Below are 15448 nucleotides of genomic sequence, written 5' to 3'. Positions count from 1 at the left end.
ACTCAGAAGCCTGTCTCTTTCTCGATCGACGTTTGCAGCTATGTTCAATCGTTCCTGTGGTTAAATTTAACTCTCCAAATAGAAAAAAAGTTTGAAAGAAGAGTGACCAAGTTAGGGTCTTATCAAATCGGTTTTAGGTTTTATACACAAGCCCTGTATATATAAAATATAAAATCACAAACTCTGCTTCTTCGTTGTTCGGAAATGAGTGCTCCAAGAACAAACACTGGTACTGGCTTCCATGAAAATCACACTGGTTTCAGTAAAAACCCCAAAACGGATAATGGTTTCAGTAAGAAACCTTTTGTTGTTGTTGTTTGTTTAGGGAAGCCGAAACCGATTTTGGTGAAAAACTGAACCACTTTTAGGAAGAAGTGATATACAGGGTGTATCAGAAAGAACTTTACAACTTTGGAAATTCATATTGATTTACTTACTTAGCTTACAGACATGGTTTTAGTGTCATTTTGTAGCAAAATACATCAAGTTTATTTTTTAAAAAAATTTTTAAACCTTACAACTAAAGAGGTTCAATGTGGCTTTCATTGGTGATGTGGCATTTCCACACAAAATTCCTTACGAGCAATTCTATTAGTGTCTTTAAATTCTTGCACTATTTGTAATTTGTATGGTTTGAAATGCAACTGTTTTCTCAACACAAGCCAAACTGTCATGTGTGGGACCACCAGATGTGGATAAGCTCGCCGGGTTGATTTTGTACGACTGTTCACAAAGCTTTGTCTCATTTACTTACTCTACAACGTCTTCAGACGTACGGAGACGACATGAAGATTTTTTTGTCTTACCGAATACCCAGTTTCAATAAAACACTTGTGCCACTGATAAATAGTAAGCCTACTGGTATAATCTTTACCATACTTTGTACGAAAATGACGTTGCACAGTTGACGCAGACTTGGATTCCTCAAACCAAAACACACAAAACGCTCGGGACCAGTAAAGGCGGCCATCTTTGCTGCAACTGCCGCTAACGCTTGCGGTAGCTTGTTTCTGAACTAGTCTACTACGTGAGTGAAAACTTGATGTATTTTGCTACAAAATGACACCAAAACCATGTCTGTAAGATAAGTGAATAAATCAGTATGAGTTCTCAAAGTTGTCCTTTTAGATACACCCTATATCCATATATATATATATATATATATATATATATATATATATATATATATATATATATATATATATATATATATATATATATATATATATATATATAAACCTATTTTGTTACTTTGCAGTAATAGTCCAGTCCCTAGCAATACCTCTGTAGGAATTTCATAGTTGACGACATTTCTCTTCATATTCATGGATAACATGTTTATTTGAATAAAAAAATATGAGGTAGACATTCTGTGTCCCGGGCATAAGTTCAGAATCCGCCATTTTGGAAAATGGCAGATTGACACCCTTCAAAGTCCGCAGACATGCACTTTAGCGCTCCTTATACCCCGTCTAATTGTCCGATTGTCATAAGTAATACATCGTTAGAAAGAGCATAGAACGCAGATTAAAACGATATATAACTTGTGTTCATACTGTCTAAAGTTTAGAAGAAGAAGAAGAAGAAAACTTAAAATTTAGGGAAAAATAGGTTGTATTTCTATTCTTAGGCAGCTGGCAACACTTACACTTACCGTACGCCGACAAAAAAAATGCCAGCGTGTAACTTAGATATTTCTGTAAAACATACGCAACAATCATGCAGATCGGTGTTATACTAAGTAAGAGAAAAAAATCAGAAATCAAATATTGCCAATGAAGCACGTTTATTATTAGGCTTATGGAGCCCCCTCCTTTCCCCGTACTGTTCTCCACTAGCACTACGCAACTGAAACTAACTTGTCCATATACAATTCAACTTCGACTATAGATGTTGTAGCGTCATATATGAGGAAAATTTAACAAATAACGTATGATATAGTTCACTTATACATTCACAGTAATCAAAAGTTTGTGACACTTGATCTTCATTTATTTTCCTTATTAGCACAAGTCATGAAGCACGCACAAGTCATGAAGCACGCACAAACTGAACAGCATATAACATTTTCACGTTTACAAGCACATCTCATATTCGAACAACCGCTTTTACACCCGCAAGATGGGAAAATCCTGTCAGGAATGAAATTTATGTTCTGTACAGGCATTAAAACCTCATCGTCAAGGTACCACCCATATTCCACTGGATTTAGTCTGTGATGAGGCGTCATGACTGATGCGCAAGTATGAGCAACATAGTAACAACGTTTTAGATGAGTATACAGAGAATGTGATGTAGGAGGCAGTTCATTCAATGATTGCAACAAACTTTTGTTGTACATGTAGCACCTCAACTCATTAAATGTTTTTCCTTCACACTTTGGTTTAATAACTTTAACAAGGAATTCTTCAGCTTGAGAAAAACTCTTCTGATCTGGTGGAAATGATAGCCCGAAATCTTGTAAATAGAGTTCTGGATGTGCTTTCAAGGCTGACGTTTTAGTGCCAATCTTACTAGTGACATCTGAACCTGTTAATATGTGAAGAGCAAGTAGAGATTTACACAAAGGTTGACCCAAGCGTTCAGCTAATGTATGAATGGGAATTGTGTTGTTTGCTGACCTCATCAACCAAAGTTCCTCTAGCCCATAAGAAAGCATCATCTGATAAAAGTGCAGAAGTAGAATGGCAACATCCGTATCAGATGACATTACAACGATTATCGAGATTCCTTCCTGTAAAGCATGGATGCAGTGTGGTATAATTCTAAGATCTGCTTCCTCAATGTCAGATTCCAGTTCAGAATGTGATTTTATTACAGAATTACAAATGGATATCGCTGGGGTCCTGGAAGAATTTGTTGTCGTGCCACTGATGTATGTTCGAAATTCTAATTCTTGTGCCTTTGAAATTATAATATCTTTAAAATACTTTTGCAGTAACTCTTTGTTCCTAGAAGACGCCCAAAATGTTTCCATCTGCACCGGACAGCACGTGGAGCTATCAATTGTTAAGAGTTCAATTGGATCAGCCATCTTTCTTCTCTCTCTTGTTCCTTGCTTTATTGACCCTTCTAGGTAGCTGTCCAACACAAAGTCTACTCGACATGGTTTCCTACTCTTTACAGACATATCCAAGACCGTTTTGCACATTTCCTGGAAAGTTTTAATGTTTTTGGCTGGAATTTTTCTTAGTTGATTCATCACATCAACAACAATACAAAAAGGTTTGTTGGTTGCAGTAGGAAATATACAATCATCAGGTACTAAATTCTTGAGTAGCTCAGATAATAGTGTGTGTTTCGTAGTTCCTAAAGTAAAGCCATCTGAATCAAACAAATTATTGGAAAGTGTGATATCATACTTCAAAATTTCATCAATATCATAGCCTCTTTCCTTAGCAATTGCAAAAATCCTGTAGCATTTTGTGTTCTCTTTCAAAGTTTTTTTGCCATAAGATTGTTTAGCTTTAACTGGTTGGTCTCGTTTATATCTTGGTTCCTTCAGTCTTACAATAGGATCAGACAACAGTTTAGATTTATTTACAAATCTATGAAGACGAAAATCTTCGTAAGCCTTGACTCCTCTCTCTAGAAAACTTAAAATTAATTCTGCATCTTCCGAATGAACAACTTCTTTAGTCAGAAAGTTATGCAACTTCACAATTCCAGCATGTGGTTCGTACGGATTGCCACAATGAGTCTGCATAAATTGTAGAATGGACTGAACGTGAGATTCTAGCTGAACTGCAAGACTTCCTGTTAGTTCATGATGTAAGTAAAGCTCGTAAGTGACCAATGTGGTATTAGTCAATTCCCTAAAAGTATTGCATATAGACAGAACTTCGTGGTAAACTAATTCCCATTCTGCAACATATTCTTTTCGCCGGGTTTCTCCAATTATGCCACCACTGGATTTTTGACTCCGGTTTATAGTTTGTTCTAAAGCCATATCAGCTCCCACAGCATTGAATTGAGTATTTGTACGCCGAACAACAAAATGACCTTCAATAAATTTGGTATAGATGTTTGGATGATCACTGCTCAGCAAATTCATAGTTTCTAAGTACAATGAACACCATCTGACATAATTAATACAATTGAAAGTTCTAAATATTGGTAATAACTGTTGTACTGTCTCTAAATGTAGTAGACATAGTCCTTCCCTATCAGCTCGAATAAGATTTTTTAGAAGTGTTACCATGTGCAAAAATCCATTCCAATAACGAGCCATTTCATTTCTTTTCATGCAATCTGAGACAAAAGCATTTAATTTGTGACGAAGGTCAGAAATTAAATCACTCAGCTTTTGATACTGTTCTTGAGCATAAGGCTTGTTCCTATTATGCACTTCATCTAAGAGGATTTTTGCTTCATCTTTTAATTTTTGAAACTGCTCCCCAAACATCTGAAAGAATGATTTCCATTGCATACGTTCAATAGCATCTGCTAGCATTAGAAAAGCTTTTAACGAACGATTGTAGTTGTTACATTTTAGAATTGATGACATAATGTTGACACCGAATATCCTATTCTCTGTTCAATGCTCAATTCCAGTTCCTGACAAATACTTTCCAATGCATTTCATAACAATTTTGGACATGTGGAACGATCCTAACATCAATATAATATCTTTAAATTCTTCCGGGTTCAGAAGGTTTATAGTTGCAGCAATATGATAGATTTCTTCATCACAAACAATTGGAAGTGCTTCTTGACGCAGCTGTTTCCTTATGTCTTGGAAATTCTTCATAGCTGTGTATACAGCTGCCTCATTTGTTGCAGGATATGGGATAATTGGAAGAAATCCTACTTTTTTCTTTGGAACGTTGGCCGAAGATATAACAGCATTGAAGCTATTCCATGTAGGCACAGTAGAATCATACTTTTCCTCTACATGAGGTAAGGCTCGGCACAAACTGATAATTTTCTCTTTGTTTGCAGCTAAGTTACTTTCTTTATATGATGTTTGCAGGGCTTCTGGAAATTTCATTGATTCTGGGAGATGTAATACCCTTTCACGATGGTAATAATTTCTAAGGATTTGGCATGGTAGGTGCATTGGCATTCTCTTACTTTCATTATCTAAATTCATGGATGAAACACTTGGCTTTGTCGGAAGAGTCGTTGAGGCATCTTGAAAGAGTACCATGACAGTGTCGTGTGTTCCATGTAATCCAGATAAAGTAGCTTCCTCATGATCAAAATTATCGAAAGCGCCTACTGTAAATCCATGTCCTGTTAGATTACTAGGTAGTGGCACACTACTGTTGCTTGAGCTAATGGCATATTTAGCTAACATTTGCCGATTTCTCATAAGATCATTGTAGCTTACAGATAAACCTAGCTTGTTGAAAGATGTAATAAGTAGCTTGCTTTTGCATTTTTCATATATCGCATGAGCATTCATTAAATGAAGAGGAGTTTTCTTCTGGCCTCTGTGAACATTGTAGTAGAGAATTTGAAATAGTGACATTGCTTTCAGTCCTTTGCCTGTCGCCTTTTCAGAAAAGTTCTGTGGTTCACCTTCTTCTTCTTCACATTCCTCCTTAATATCTTCGTTATTTGGAAACATTTCTGATCGTTTCATACTAAATAACTCAACAAAAAAGCTTTGAACAACATTTGGTATCTTTGTACTTCTCCATGCTGTGTTAAGTTGCGAAGCATCACAAAATTTATCTCCCAAACCGAAATCAACATCTCTTAAAGCTGATTTAAGAAGTTGTGCTGCTTCTTTAACAACATCATATGCTCTTACTTTGTCTGCAATTGCTTCTGCACTAATTTTAGATGAAAATACCATGAAAGACTCTTTTCTTTCTTTAGGTTTAGAAAATCTAATAGCTTCTCCATATTGTCGCAATAAAAATATCTTAACTTCTTTGTTGCTTATTACAATTTCGTTAGCAGTATCGTTTATCATATCTCTTATTTCGCTTAGTGTGAATCCCCAACCACTTTCAAGCAAAGGTGAAATCATGTCATTCACTCTCTGGAAAGCTGAAACTTTAATGTTGTCCACCTTAGGCACATTCTCACGACAGTGACGTTCATATTTAGCAACATATCCCTCAAGACACAATTTGTGATAATATACATCGGCACCAAACACAGCAGCGGGATCTTGTAAATCACAAACACGTGTAAATACCTCATCTTGAAAGTGCGTAGTAGCATTTAGGAATCGCGTCGCTCTATCACTTTCACAAATTCTGAACTTTTGTCTCACACCAGAATGTCTCACATGGTTACAAATAACACAAGTTCGACTATCTGCATCCACTTCACTTGCAGTTACTTTTGATTGCCGCACTGGACGTTCTCTATTCATGAAGTTTCCATTCTCTAATTCTTCATCACCTTCATTAGTTTCTTCAGACATACTTTTAAGTTTGTCAAGAGTCTTCTTCATTGTATATGTTTTGTAACATTCATTATTTGAATGGTACACAAAAGATTGATTTTCTTTAAGAGTCTTCAATCGTTTTCCAACAGCATCAAATCGTATGGCACTTGCCTCCAAAATTCTTTTCCGCCCACATTCAGATGTAGTTGGAACTTTTCCTGGTATGTCTTTTTACAAATAACACATTTTGACAGATCAAGTCTCTTTCTGTCCAATAGACCTGTTAAGGGGCACACCTTTCCCAGATTTAATATCCATAATCTTGGCTACTCAAATTTATCTGCAAGGCGAAAAGGTGCAATTAACAACTTTGAAATAAGAAACTGAAAAATAAGTTTACATCTAATTTTTAATAATTTAACATACTAATGCCATGCATTATAACTTTAAACATGTAACTTTCCTGGTTTAACATCACACAGTTCATTAAAATAGCTTAAATTATGATAGAAAATAACCAGTTCCGACAATACCTCTGTAGAAATTTCATACTTGAGGACATTTCTCTTCATATTCAAAGAGAATATGCTTGTTCAAATTAAAATATCTGAAGTAGACGTTCTGCGTAATGGGCGTAATCTCAGAATTTGCCACATTGGAAAATTTTGATTACTATGAATGTATAAGTGAACTATATCATACGTTATTTGTTAAATTTTTCCTCATATATGACGCTACAACATCTATAGTCGAAGTTGAATTGTATATGGACAAGTTAGTTTCAGTTGCGTAGTGCTAGTGGAGAACAGTACGGGGGAAGGAGGGGGCTCCATAAGCCTAATAATAAACGTGCTTCATTGGCAATATTTGATTTCTGATTTTTTTCTCTTACTTAGTATAACACCGATCTGCATGATTGTTGCGTATGTTTTACAGAAATATCTAAGTTACACGCTGGAATTTTTTTGTCGGCGTACGGTAAGTGTAAGTGTTGCCAGTTGCCTAAGAATAGAAATACAACCTATTTTTTCTCTAAATTTTAAGTTTTCTTCTTCTTCTTCTTCTTCTAAACTTTAGACAGTATGAACACAAGTTATATATCGTTTTAATCTGCGTTCTATGTCCTTTCCAACGATGTATTACTTATGACAATTGGATAATTAGACGGGGTATAAGGAGCGCTAAAGTGCATGTCTGCGGACTTTGAAGGGTGTCAATCGGCCATTTTCCAAAATGGCGGATTCTGAACTTATGCCCGGGACCAGTAGCGGTTTCTGACGTAGGGCTACCGGGCTACAGCACGCTTCCTATATTTGTGTATTTGTGTTAGATTAATTTTAGTTCAAACAATTTTCATCTATTCATTTGTTTAAACTGTTCGTTAATTAACAAAATACAGAACTTTCCGATGACGATCTTCTTTTTCGAGCGTGGAGCGCGATTACCAGCGCCTTCAGCAGTGTGGAAGTTGTACTAACGAACCGAGCGGGCTGTACTGAATGGAGCCCGCCTGAACTATACAAGCCTACTCAACAAATATATCTCTAGCATGGGGAGCAAAGATCTCAATATGCCTTGTCCACTTTCCTTTTTTTACACCCAGAATAGTTTCCACCGTGCTGAGTTAGGTTGAGCCCGAAGACATTCTGCGCAAGCGCCAAGTATTCCTCTTTCTAGCTTTCTTCTTCTGCTTACTGCCGGCACTCGCCGCTCGGTTCTCTCTTTTCTCCTCTTTTTTATTTTCTTTAATCCTAAAGGTCCGGGAGCCCAGAATTGTCGGGAGTGTATGAATTGAACATTTTTGACACAGATTCAGATCGTGGCAAAATTTTAGCACATACATTTAATGGGGCATCGGTAATAAGGGATCAATTAATTGCGTACAATCTAAAATTAAAGAACACTTTCCTTTGGCACACTACGTCCATTGTTAACCAATTAAATCTGATAATGCACAGAACTGCATCTCAAAATCAATCGACAAGCGTTTTCTTTCCTGTAGTATTTCAGGATTTTCCACATTTTTCCTCCTGCTCCCCACAGCGTGTATCTGTTTTGGAAAAAATGGCTGTACGACGTATTCCGAGTGGGTCAGCTACTCGATGGAATTTCAAGTCACGAACCGTCAATTCCGTCTATGAAAATTTAAATGTTTCGAAAGAGCGCTTTTCAGAACTAGAGAAATCCAACACAGGGAATTCATGTTTTGGTTAGAATTCTTTCACAAAATAATGCCGCATGTGAATATTTTCTATAATCGAATTCAGTGCAGGCCTACCATTAAAGTACAAACAGCACTTAAATATTTCATTGAAGCCATTGAGAAAATTCGGAATGACACAGACAATATTAGGACAAGTGATATGTTTCTTCCAACAGTTGGTGAAAACAAATGTGGGCAGATTATATCTTGCAGAGTACCCAATGCCAAAGAAAATGTGATCGCATTTCTGCGGATGCGCGAAATCAATTTGAGAAAACAAGCCATTTGGATGCCGCCAAACTTCTGGATTCTGCAAATTTTAGTGATTTTTCCGGAACATTTTCTGGACACTGCGGTTGAAAGCTACCCAATGTTAGGTAAGCAGTGACTTCGCACTGAGCTTTTGATTCTGTCAGCTTATCTTTAAAAACAACTTACAGGACAATTTTAGCGAAATTACAACCCTTTTGCATTAGTGACCATACCAATTTTCACAGCAGAGCGTGAGAGATGCTTTCGTCTCTAAAGAGAAAGAATTAAGACATTCGTGAGGAATTTCCGTAGGTCAGGAAGGTTAACTGCCCTTGCCATGCTCTCGATAGAAAAAAAAAAAATGATCAACAACATGCTAGATTTCAACTCCAGGGTGATAGAAAAGTTTGCCAGCATTAAGAATCGAAGGATGGATATCAACTTCCGACTTCAGTGAGTAAATACACGTATATATATATAGGCTATATTGTAGCACGCTTTGTTAATGACAGTACGAGCCGCCACTGCCCGGGACACAGAATGTCTACCTCATATTTTTTTATTCAAATAAACATGTTATCCATGAATATGAAGAGAAATGTCGTCAACTATGAAATTCCTACAAAGGTATTGCTAGGGACTGTATTATAACAGGTTGAGACACGTTTCGTTTTCTTCTCTGCATTGTACGCAACACGTCGTTCCTTGAGAGTGGCTGAGATAGTTCAGTCAGTGCGCCATATTCACTTGCCTGCTACCTATGGAAAGATAAGATTGTAATATGGTTAGACTTATATTTCTATCAATTAAAATAAGTTTTATTCCATGCAATTTTTGTAATATTTACAAAAGTTAGTTATAAAGAATTTGTAAAAGGCAGTCCATTTTTACTCATCCTAGAAATTATATATTTCGTGTATAGATTAATTTCATTTCTGGCTCTCTATTTTTAGGACGTATCTCGTACATTGAAAATTTGTATCTAAAAGCATTTGAGCGGCTCCGGCGAACATAATGGAAAAGGACCAGCTCCGCTGAAATTGAGTTATTAGGTGGAATAGGTTGTGATTGAACCACAGAAAAGTATGTAGGTAGTATAATTTTGGAAATATGCCTGCAGATGGCAAGTTAAGCTTGTTTGGTATGTGTTATTGCATTAAATTGCATGGGAATGTCGAACGTTCTTTCCGGCTTTACTCGAAAGTTAGAAAATGTGACATACCATTATGTTCGGCCGAGCCACACGTTTATCAAAATACTTAAAAAAGTTCATGGAAATTTCTAATTATGTCTTCTGTTTTATTATTATTCTTTCAGACATATCCAATTACCAAGCATTCTTCAATTACGTCGACATGAGGGCTTTGTTACAAAACTTCTGTGTGTATCATGTGAACGCACCCGGCCAAGAGGAAGGTGCTCCCATGCTTCCAGACGAGTAAGTTTCATGATTTGGTCTCAGTATCATTAGTGTTATGTGTTATTAGTAAAAGAATTTCTTTAATGAGCAAGTTCTAATTTTTAATATACAAAATTAATTTTGTATAGTTTAAAAAAGGGGGAAAATGGAACTTGAAGTTGCTTTAGGTTAAAGTAAAAATTTCATTGCATGTTGGACAAGTTTTATCATTTATTAATTTTTTGAAAAAAAAAATGAAGAGAAAGATGTACTGAAAAGTTTTACAAAAATAAAATGACGGATGAGAAGTGATTGGGAGCACATTGAATTTTTTCGAATACAATTTCTTTAACTTCTTTGATGATTAACCAGTGATAGTACAACCATTCTTTTTGAAAAATGATAGTGAAATCTTTGAGTTTTACGTCCCACGATTATGCCGGTTAGGCTAAGGGAGACGGTGATGACGATTAATGAATGAAGTGGTGGAATGAAGAAAGTGGGAGGAAACGGGAGAACCCCGAGAAAACCCACGCACACGGTGTTTCTCCACCACAAAGTTCACTTGGCGGGGGCTAGGGTCGAACCCGGGACCCCAAGCACCAGAGGTGAACGCTCTACCACTGAGACACCGCGGCCCCCATACTTTTTGAGATAACAACTTTTCGCTCGATCAGATTTTTCTCACTTCCAAGTATTTATTTCTAACTCATATTTAATGAAAAATTTTATGGTAATTGCTTTAGAGAATTACTTGTCCGAAGTGTGCCATTATATTTAGTTTAGAAAGTTACTACTACAGCAGAACCGGTCCTAGGTAATTTGCCTCCCCCTTTCTTGAGAAAGAACAAGTCTTAAAACCCACAATTTTAAGTATGCTACCCCATCATGAGTACCAAAGGGGAGGGAAAGAGCACTCACACTCAGAAAGGCCTAAACACTACAAATACAACGCACTTGTGTCTGTTTCTTTTTTTCTTTAAACAATAATATATTATATTCGTGAAAGATAAAGCACACACACTTGCAGAAAGGTAGTAATCCTTTTTATAGAATTCAATATCGAGCTTCAGTCTCAATATATGAGTTTGCAATACCAGTGCAACTACCTCTTTTATATTTATTTCTTGATTTTTCTTTTTTTTATATATAAAAAAATTGTTTCCATCTTCAATGATAAGGAACTTGTTTGTGACAAAGACAAGACTTGGTTTCATATCAAAACTGTGATAACTAACTAAATGAAAGAGGTCTTCACTACTGTTCGAGAATTGAGTTCTTGTATTGGACAACAATCAAGTAATTCATGCTGGGATTTGTTTGACCATTTGCTTTAGCACTGTAAATGTGACCTTAAGCTAATGCAACCTAAACATGATTTACGAATCTAGTATTCAAATAGAAGGTCAGCTTAGTGTATTTAACTACCATCATCATGAAGTCTGTTTCCAACAACAAATATTTATTTTAAATATTGTAGTTATAACAGATTTTGCTGCCGTCCAAAGTTGCCCCGTGCAAAAGCACGTGTTCTCCATATGGTAGAGCCGGCCCTGTACTAGAGTAGCTAACAAGCAACTTAACAAGGAATCTTCATAATTGTAAAACTTGTTTTGAACATCTGAAAAATTAGGAGACGAAAAATGAAATGTAGTTCAGTAGTTGAGCGCTCACATCTGGTGCGAGATGTCGCTGGTTTGATTCTCGGCCATCCGAGTTTGTGGTGGACAACACCCTGTTCGTGGGTTTTTACGGGGTTCTCCCGGTTATCCCTACATTCTCATTCCATAGCTCTTCAAACATCATTCACTTGCCTCAATCATCCGTCTCCCTTAGCCTAAAGGGAATAATCGTAGGACGTTGACCTGGAAGATTCATTTCATTTTTGTGAACATGTAGACCCAGACCAAGACGAATCTTTTTTTTTTTTTTCAAAATTCGAACCAGGAATCTAAGGAGGTGGCGTTTATCATGTAAAAGTAGTAAAAAAAAATGACCGATATTAGTGTAAAATTCATAGTTTTCGCGGTCGCTGAGATCAGTGGCAAAACTCTGATCGCATTTACTTCCAAATTCACTCTATTTGCTTGCGGGTTGGGGTCACCGGGGGGAGGATACCGAGGCATGTAAAAGTAATCCAAAATGACCGATATTAGTGTCAAATGAATAGTTTTCGCGATCGCTGAGATCAATGGTGATACTTTCATTAACGATGACTTTCAAATTCAGTTAATATTGTATGCGGGCCGAGGGTCACCTGCAGGGGGATGGTTACCAAGACATGTAAAAATAATCCAAAATGACCAATATTAGTGTCAAATCCATAGTTTTTGTGGCTGGGGCGTCATTTCAGACTTTGTTTGAAGGGGGGGAGGGGCAAGAGCACCACCGACATAAGATTTTCACGTTTTGTACTAGTACATTAGTAGACAATCGATTGAAGTATATGTATTCCTCAAACTCTTGCGGGGTGGGCAATTGCCCCCTCCTGTCCTCCTTAAATGACGCCCCTCTTTTGCTGTTGCTGAGATGAATGGTGATACTCCCACAGGCGTTGACTTTCAAATAGAGCCCCCATGCGAAGAATGAGTATTTCAGGTAGTAAATAAAACTTAATAAAAATTGATACGAAAACTCACCTTTTTAATTGCTTTATTACGGGTGGGTTGTTCTTTAGCATGTCTAGTTTTAGTATGCATATATGTATATAATATAACCTTTGTGTTTAAGAACTTTGCGTTTGTGTTTCCAGAGGAGCTGTTTACTCTGTTATATTATCAAGACATGTTTGTGTAATACCTTACGGATTAAGATAGTGAAATGGCCTGATAAACTTAATCTTTTTTCTAACGTATAAAGGATGACTTCTTTACAACTAACAATATTGATGTTGATATGCCTTTAGTTGAAAACAAATAAACAGCACTCACAATTAAGGTCTCGTGTAGTCTACTGACTAAGCACGTTTACCTTTAATCCATGTAGTTCCAGAGTGGACTTATATGTCGTATATTAGAAAGTAAATTCTGGTAAACAGTAGAAAGAATCACACGATAAAGCTTCAAATTCGTCCGGTAGATGTCAGTCTTTGAAGGATGTGTGCTGCTATCTAACACTGAAAACTGTAACTTCTGGTACCTTTGCATAAATAATGTACAGGGTGAGGAAAAGATGTCAACATTAAATGTGGGTTTGCTCACGTGAAATTACAAGGCAAGGATTTGGTTTCATGGTTTCAATTTGGCATCCGTCCCGCTCAATGCACTTATGGAATCTGTCCATTGTTGTTTGTATGACTTTCTGGGCCATTTGGGTAGGGGTAGCAGCGATGACCTGAGTGATGCGGTGCATCAAGTCGTCCAAGTTGCTAGGTTTGGTGGCATACACACGATCCTTGACCATGCCCCATAACCAAAAATCACATGACGACAAGTCGGAAGAACGTGCTGGCAATGGGAGAGGACCACCTGTATTAATCCAACGTTTACCGAACATGTCGTCCAGGTAATCCCGAACCATCTGACTATAATGGGCAGGGGTGCCATCTTGCTAAAAGTACTCTCGCTGGAAAATGGCAAGTGGTGCGTTCTTCTCCATGAACGTGCAGAGCATGGCAAGGTAATTTTTCCTCAGACGATATCTTAAAATAAAAGGTCCAATCACTCCAGATTTGCTCACTGCACACCAAATGTTTATCTTCGGGGAATCCCACATGTGCTCGTGAACTTCCTGCGGGTGCTCTGTCGCCCAGATGACAGTTGTGTTTGTTCACGCGACCGCCGATATGGAATGTTGCTTCGTCAGAAAACATGAACAGAATGTCTGGCCCCATGCGCACTACTTCCAAGATAATTTGGTCAGCATTCATACGTGCTTGCTTGTTTGCGTTTGTGAGATGCTGCTCAATCTGCAAGTGTTACGGCCTCATTTCTAAATCACGTAAAATTCTAACCACTGACTTTTCAGAAATGTTAGTCACTAGAGAAAGTCTGCTCGAGGGCTTGTTTGGGTTGGCTACCATCGCTCCCTGGACGAGAATATTATTCTGTTCAGTTCGGACAGATATCTTTCTACCACTGTTTCCCTTACAATCATCTTGAATGGACCCCGTTCTTACAAACTTCTTGTAGATCCTACCAATTGTCAGGCGTGAAGATGCATCCCGTCCGGTTCAGGCCATGAATTTTTCTGGTACGATACTTGGGGGCTGAAAAACCTCCATTCAGGCAGCTATTTTTTTTCGTTCAAATGGAGTATTGGCACGTCATGGTTTAATCTGAAAAATTATAAAAGAACACCTATTTAATGTTAACATCTTTTTGCCTCACACTATAGAGTTAAAAAAAAAATCTTTTGTTCAAGAGTTGTTGTGTTCACTAATGGACAAACGTAAGTCACTGTTACCCATTAAGATGTTAACGGATTGACTCCGTTAACGAATTCGGCCGAGATAATTGTAATTATTATCTATTCTAAACAGCGCAATTCAAAAATTCGCTCCCAGGCGAGAGTTCTGTGGAATAACTGCGTACCTACATTACAATATTTGAAGACTCACTTGCGAGATCCTAATAAACACAAAGCTAAACCAAATACAGTGAAACATCCCTTAATGGACACGTCTCAATAACGGACATCTCTAAAATACGGACAGATTTTTTTGTTCCGGCAAAAATGGATGTTCTCTTACGGAACAAAACCCTCCATTTTACGGACACACTCAGATACGGACAGTCCTTTTTTTCCCAAACGTTTCAATAACCTCTTCATAACGGACAGGAATTATTCTCAGTTCTGCGATATATTACAGTAGACAGAAAATAATTTTCCCCACAAGTGTATCTATCATGAGTCTAGATCTGGTGAGCCATCAAATACAACAGCTTCAAGCTGAACTTAAAATTATTTTTTTTTCTGCCCGCAATAAACTGCTTTCTTGTGGAAATCTTAAACCTTCAATAAGCACTAAGACTCGTGCAGAATCGGTCGTATGGCCAAATCTTCATTCCTCCCAGTAATTCAAATGCATATTAAATAGAGTATTTTCATATTGAATTTTACGTATTTACGCTCATACATAATGCATTTACTGTATATTACTCCATACAATTACCGTTGTGAGAAATTAAATTTCTGTAACCTCTCAGTAACGGACAAAAATTCATGTCCCATTAGTGTCCGTTATTCAGAGGTTTCACTGTATGCAGGGTTATTCATCATCACTGGTGGAGTTTCAAACATCAATATT

The 15448-nt window shown here is 37.2% G+C and overlaps 1 protein-coding gene across 6 annotated transcripts in view; it reads left to right on the top strand.

Moving 5' to 3' along the window:
* MESK2 (misexpression suppressor of KSR 2) overlaps positions 1-15448 on the top strand; it is a 261034-nt gene that overhangs the window by 170482 nt on the left and 75104 nt on the right. For all 6 annotated transcript variants that reach the window (XR_014128807.1, XM_081743534.1, XM_081743532.1 and 3 more), the window contains one exon: positions 10119-10239. Coding sequence is in view for 5 of the 6 variants with exons in the window: in XM_081743534.1 (XP_081599660.1) it covers positions 10119-10239 (121 nt within the window). In the remaining variant the exon portion in view is untranslated. The remainder of the gene's footprint in view (positions 1-10118; positions 10240-15448) is intronic.

Source organism: Thermobia domestica, chromosome 17, assembly GCF_964235325.1.
Source record: "Thermobia domestica chromosome 17, izTheDome1.hap1.1, whole genome shotgun sequence".
Taxonomy (NCBI): domain Eukaryota; kingdom Metazoa; phylum Arthropoda; class Insecta; order Zygentoma; family Lepismatidae; genus Thermobia; species Thermobia domestica.
This window is presented reverse-complemented; position numbering and strand designations above follow the sequence as displayed.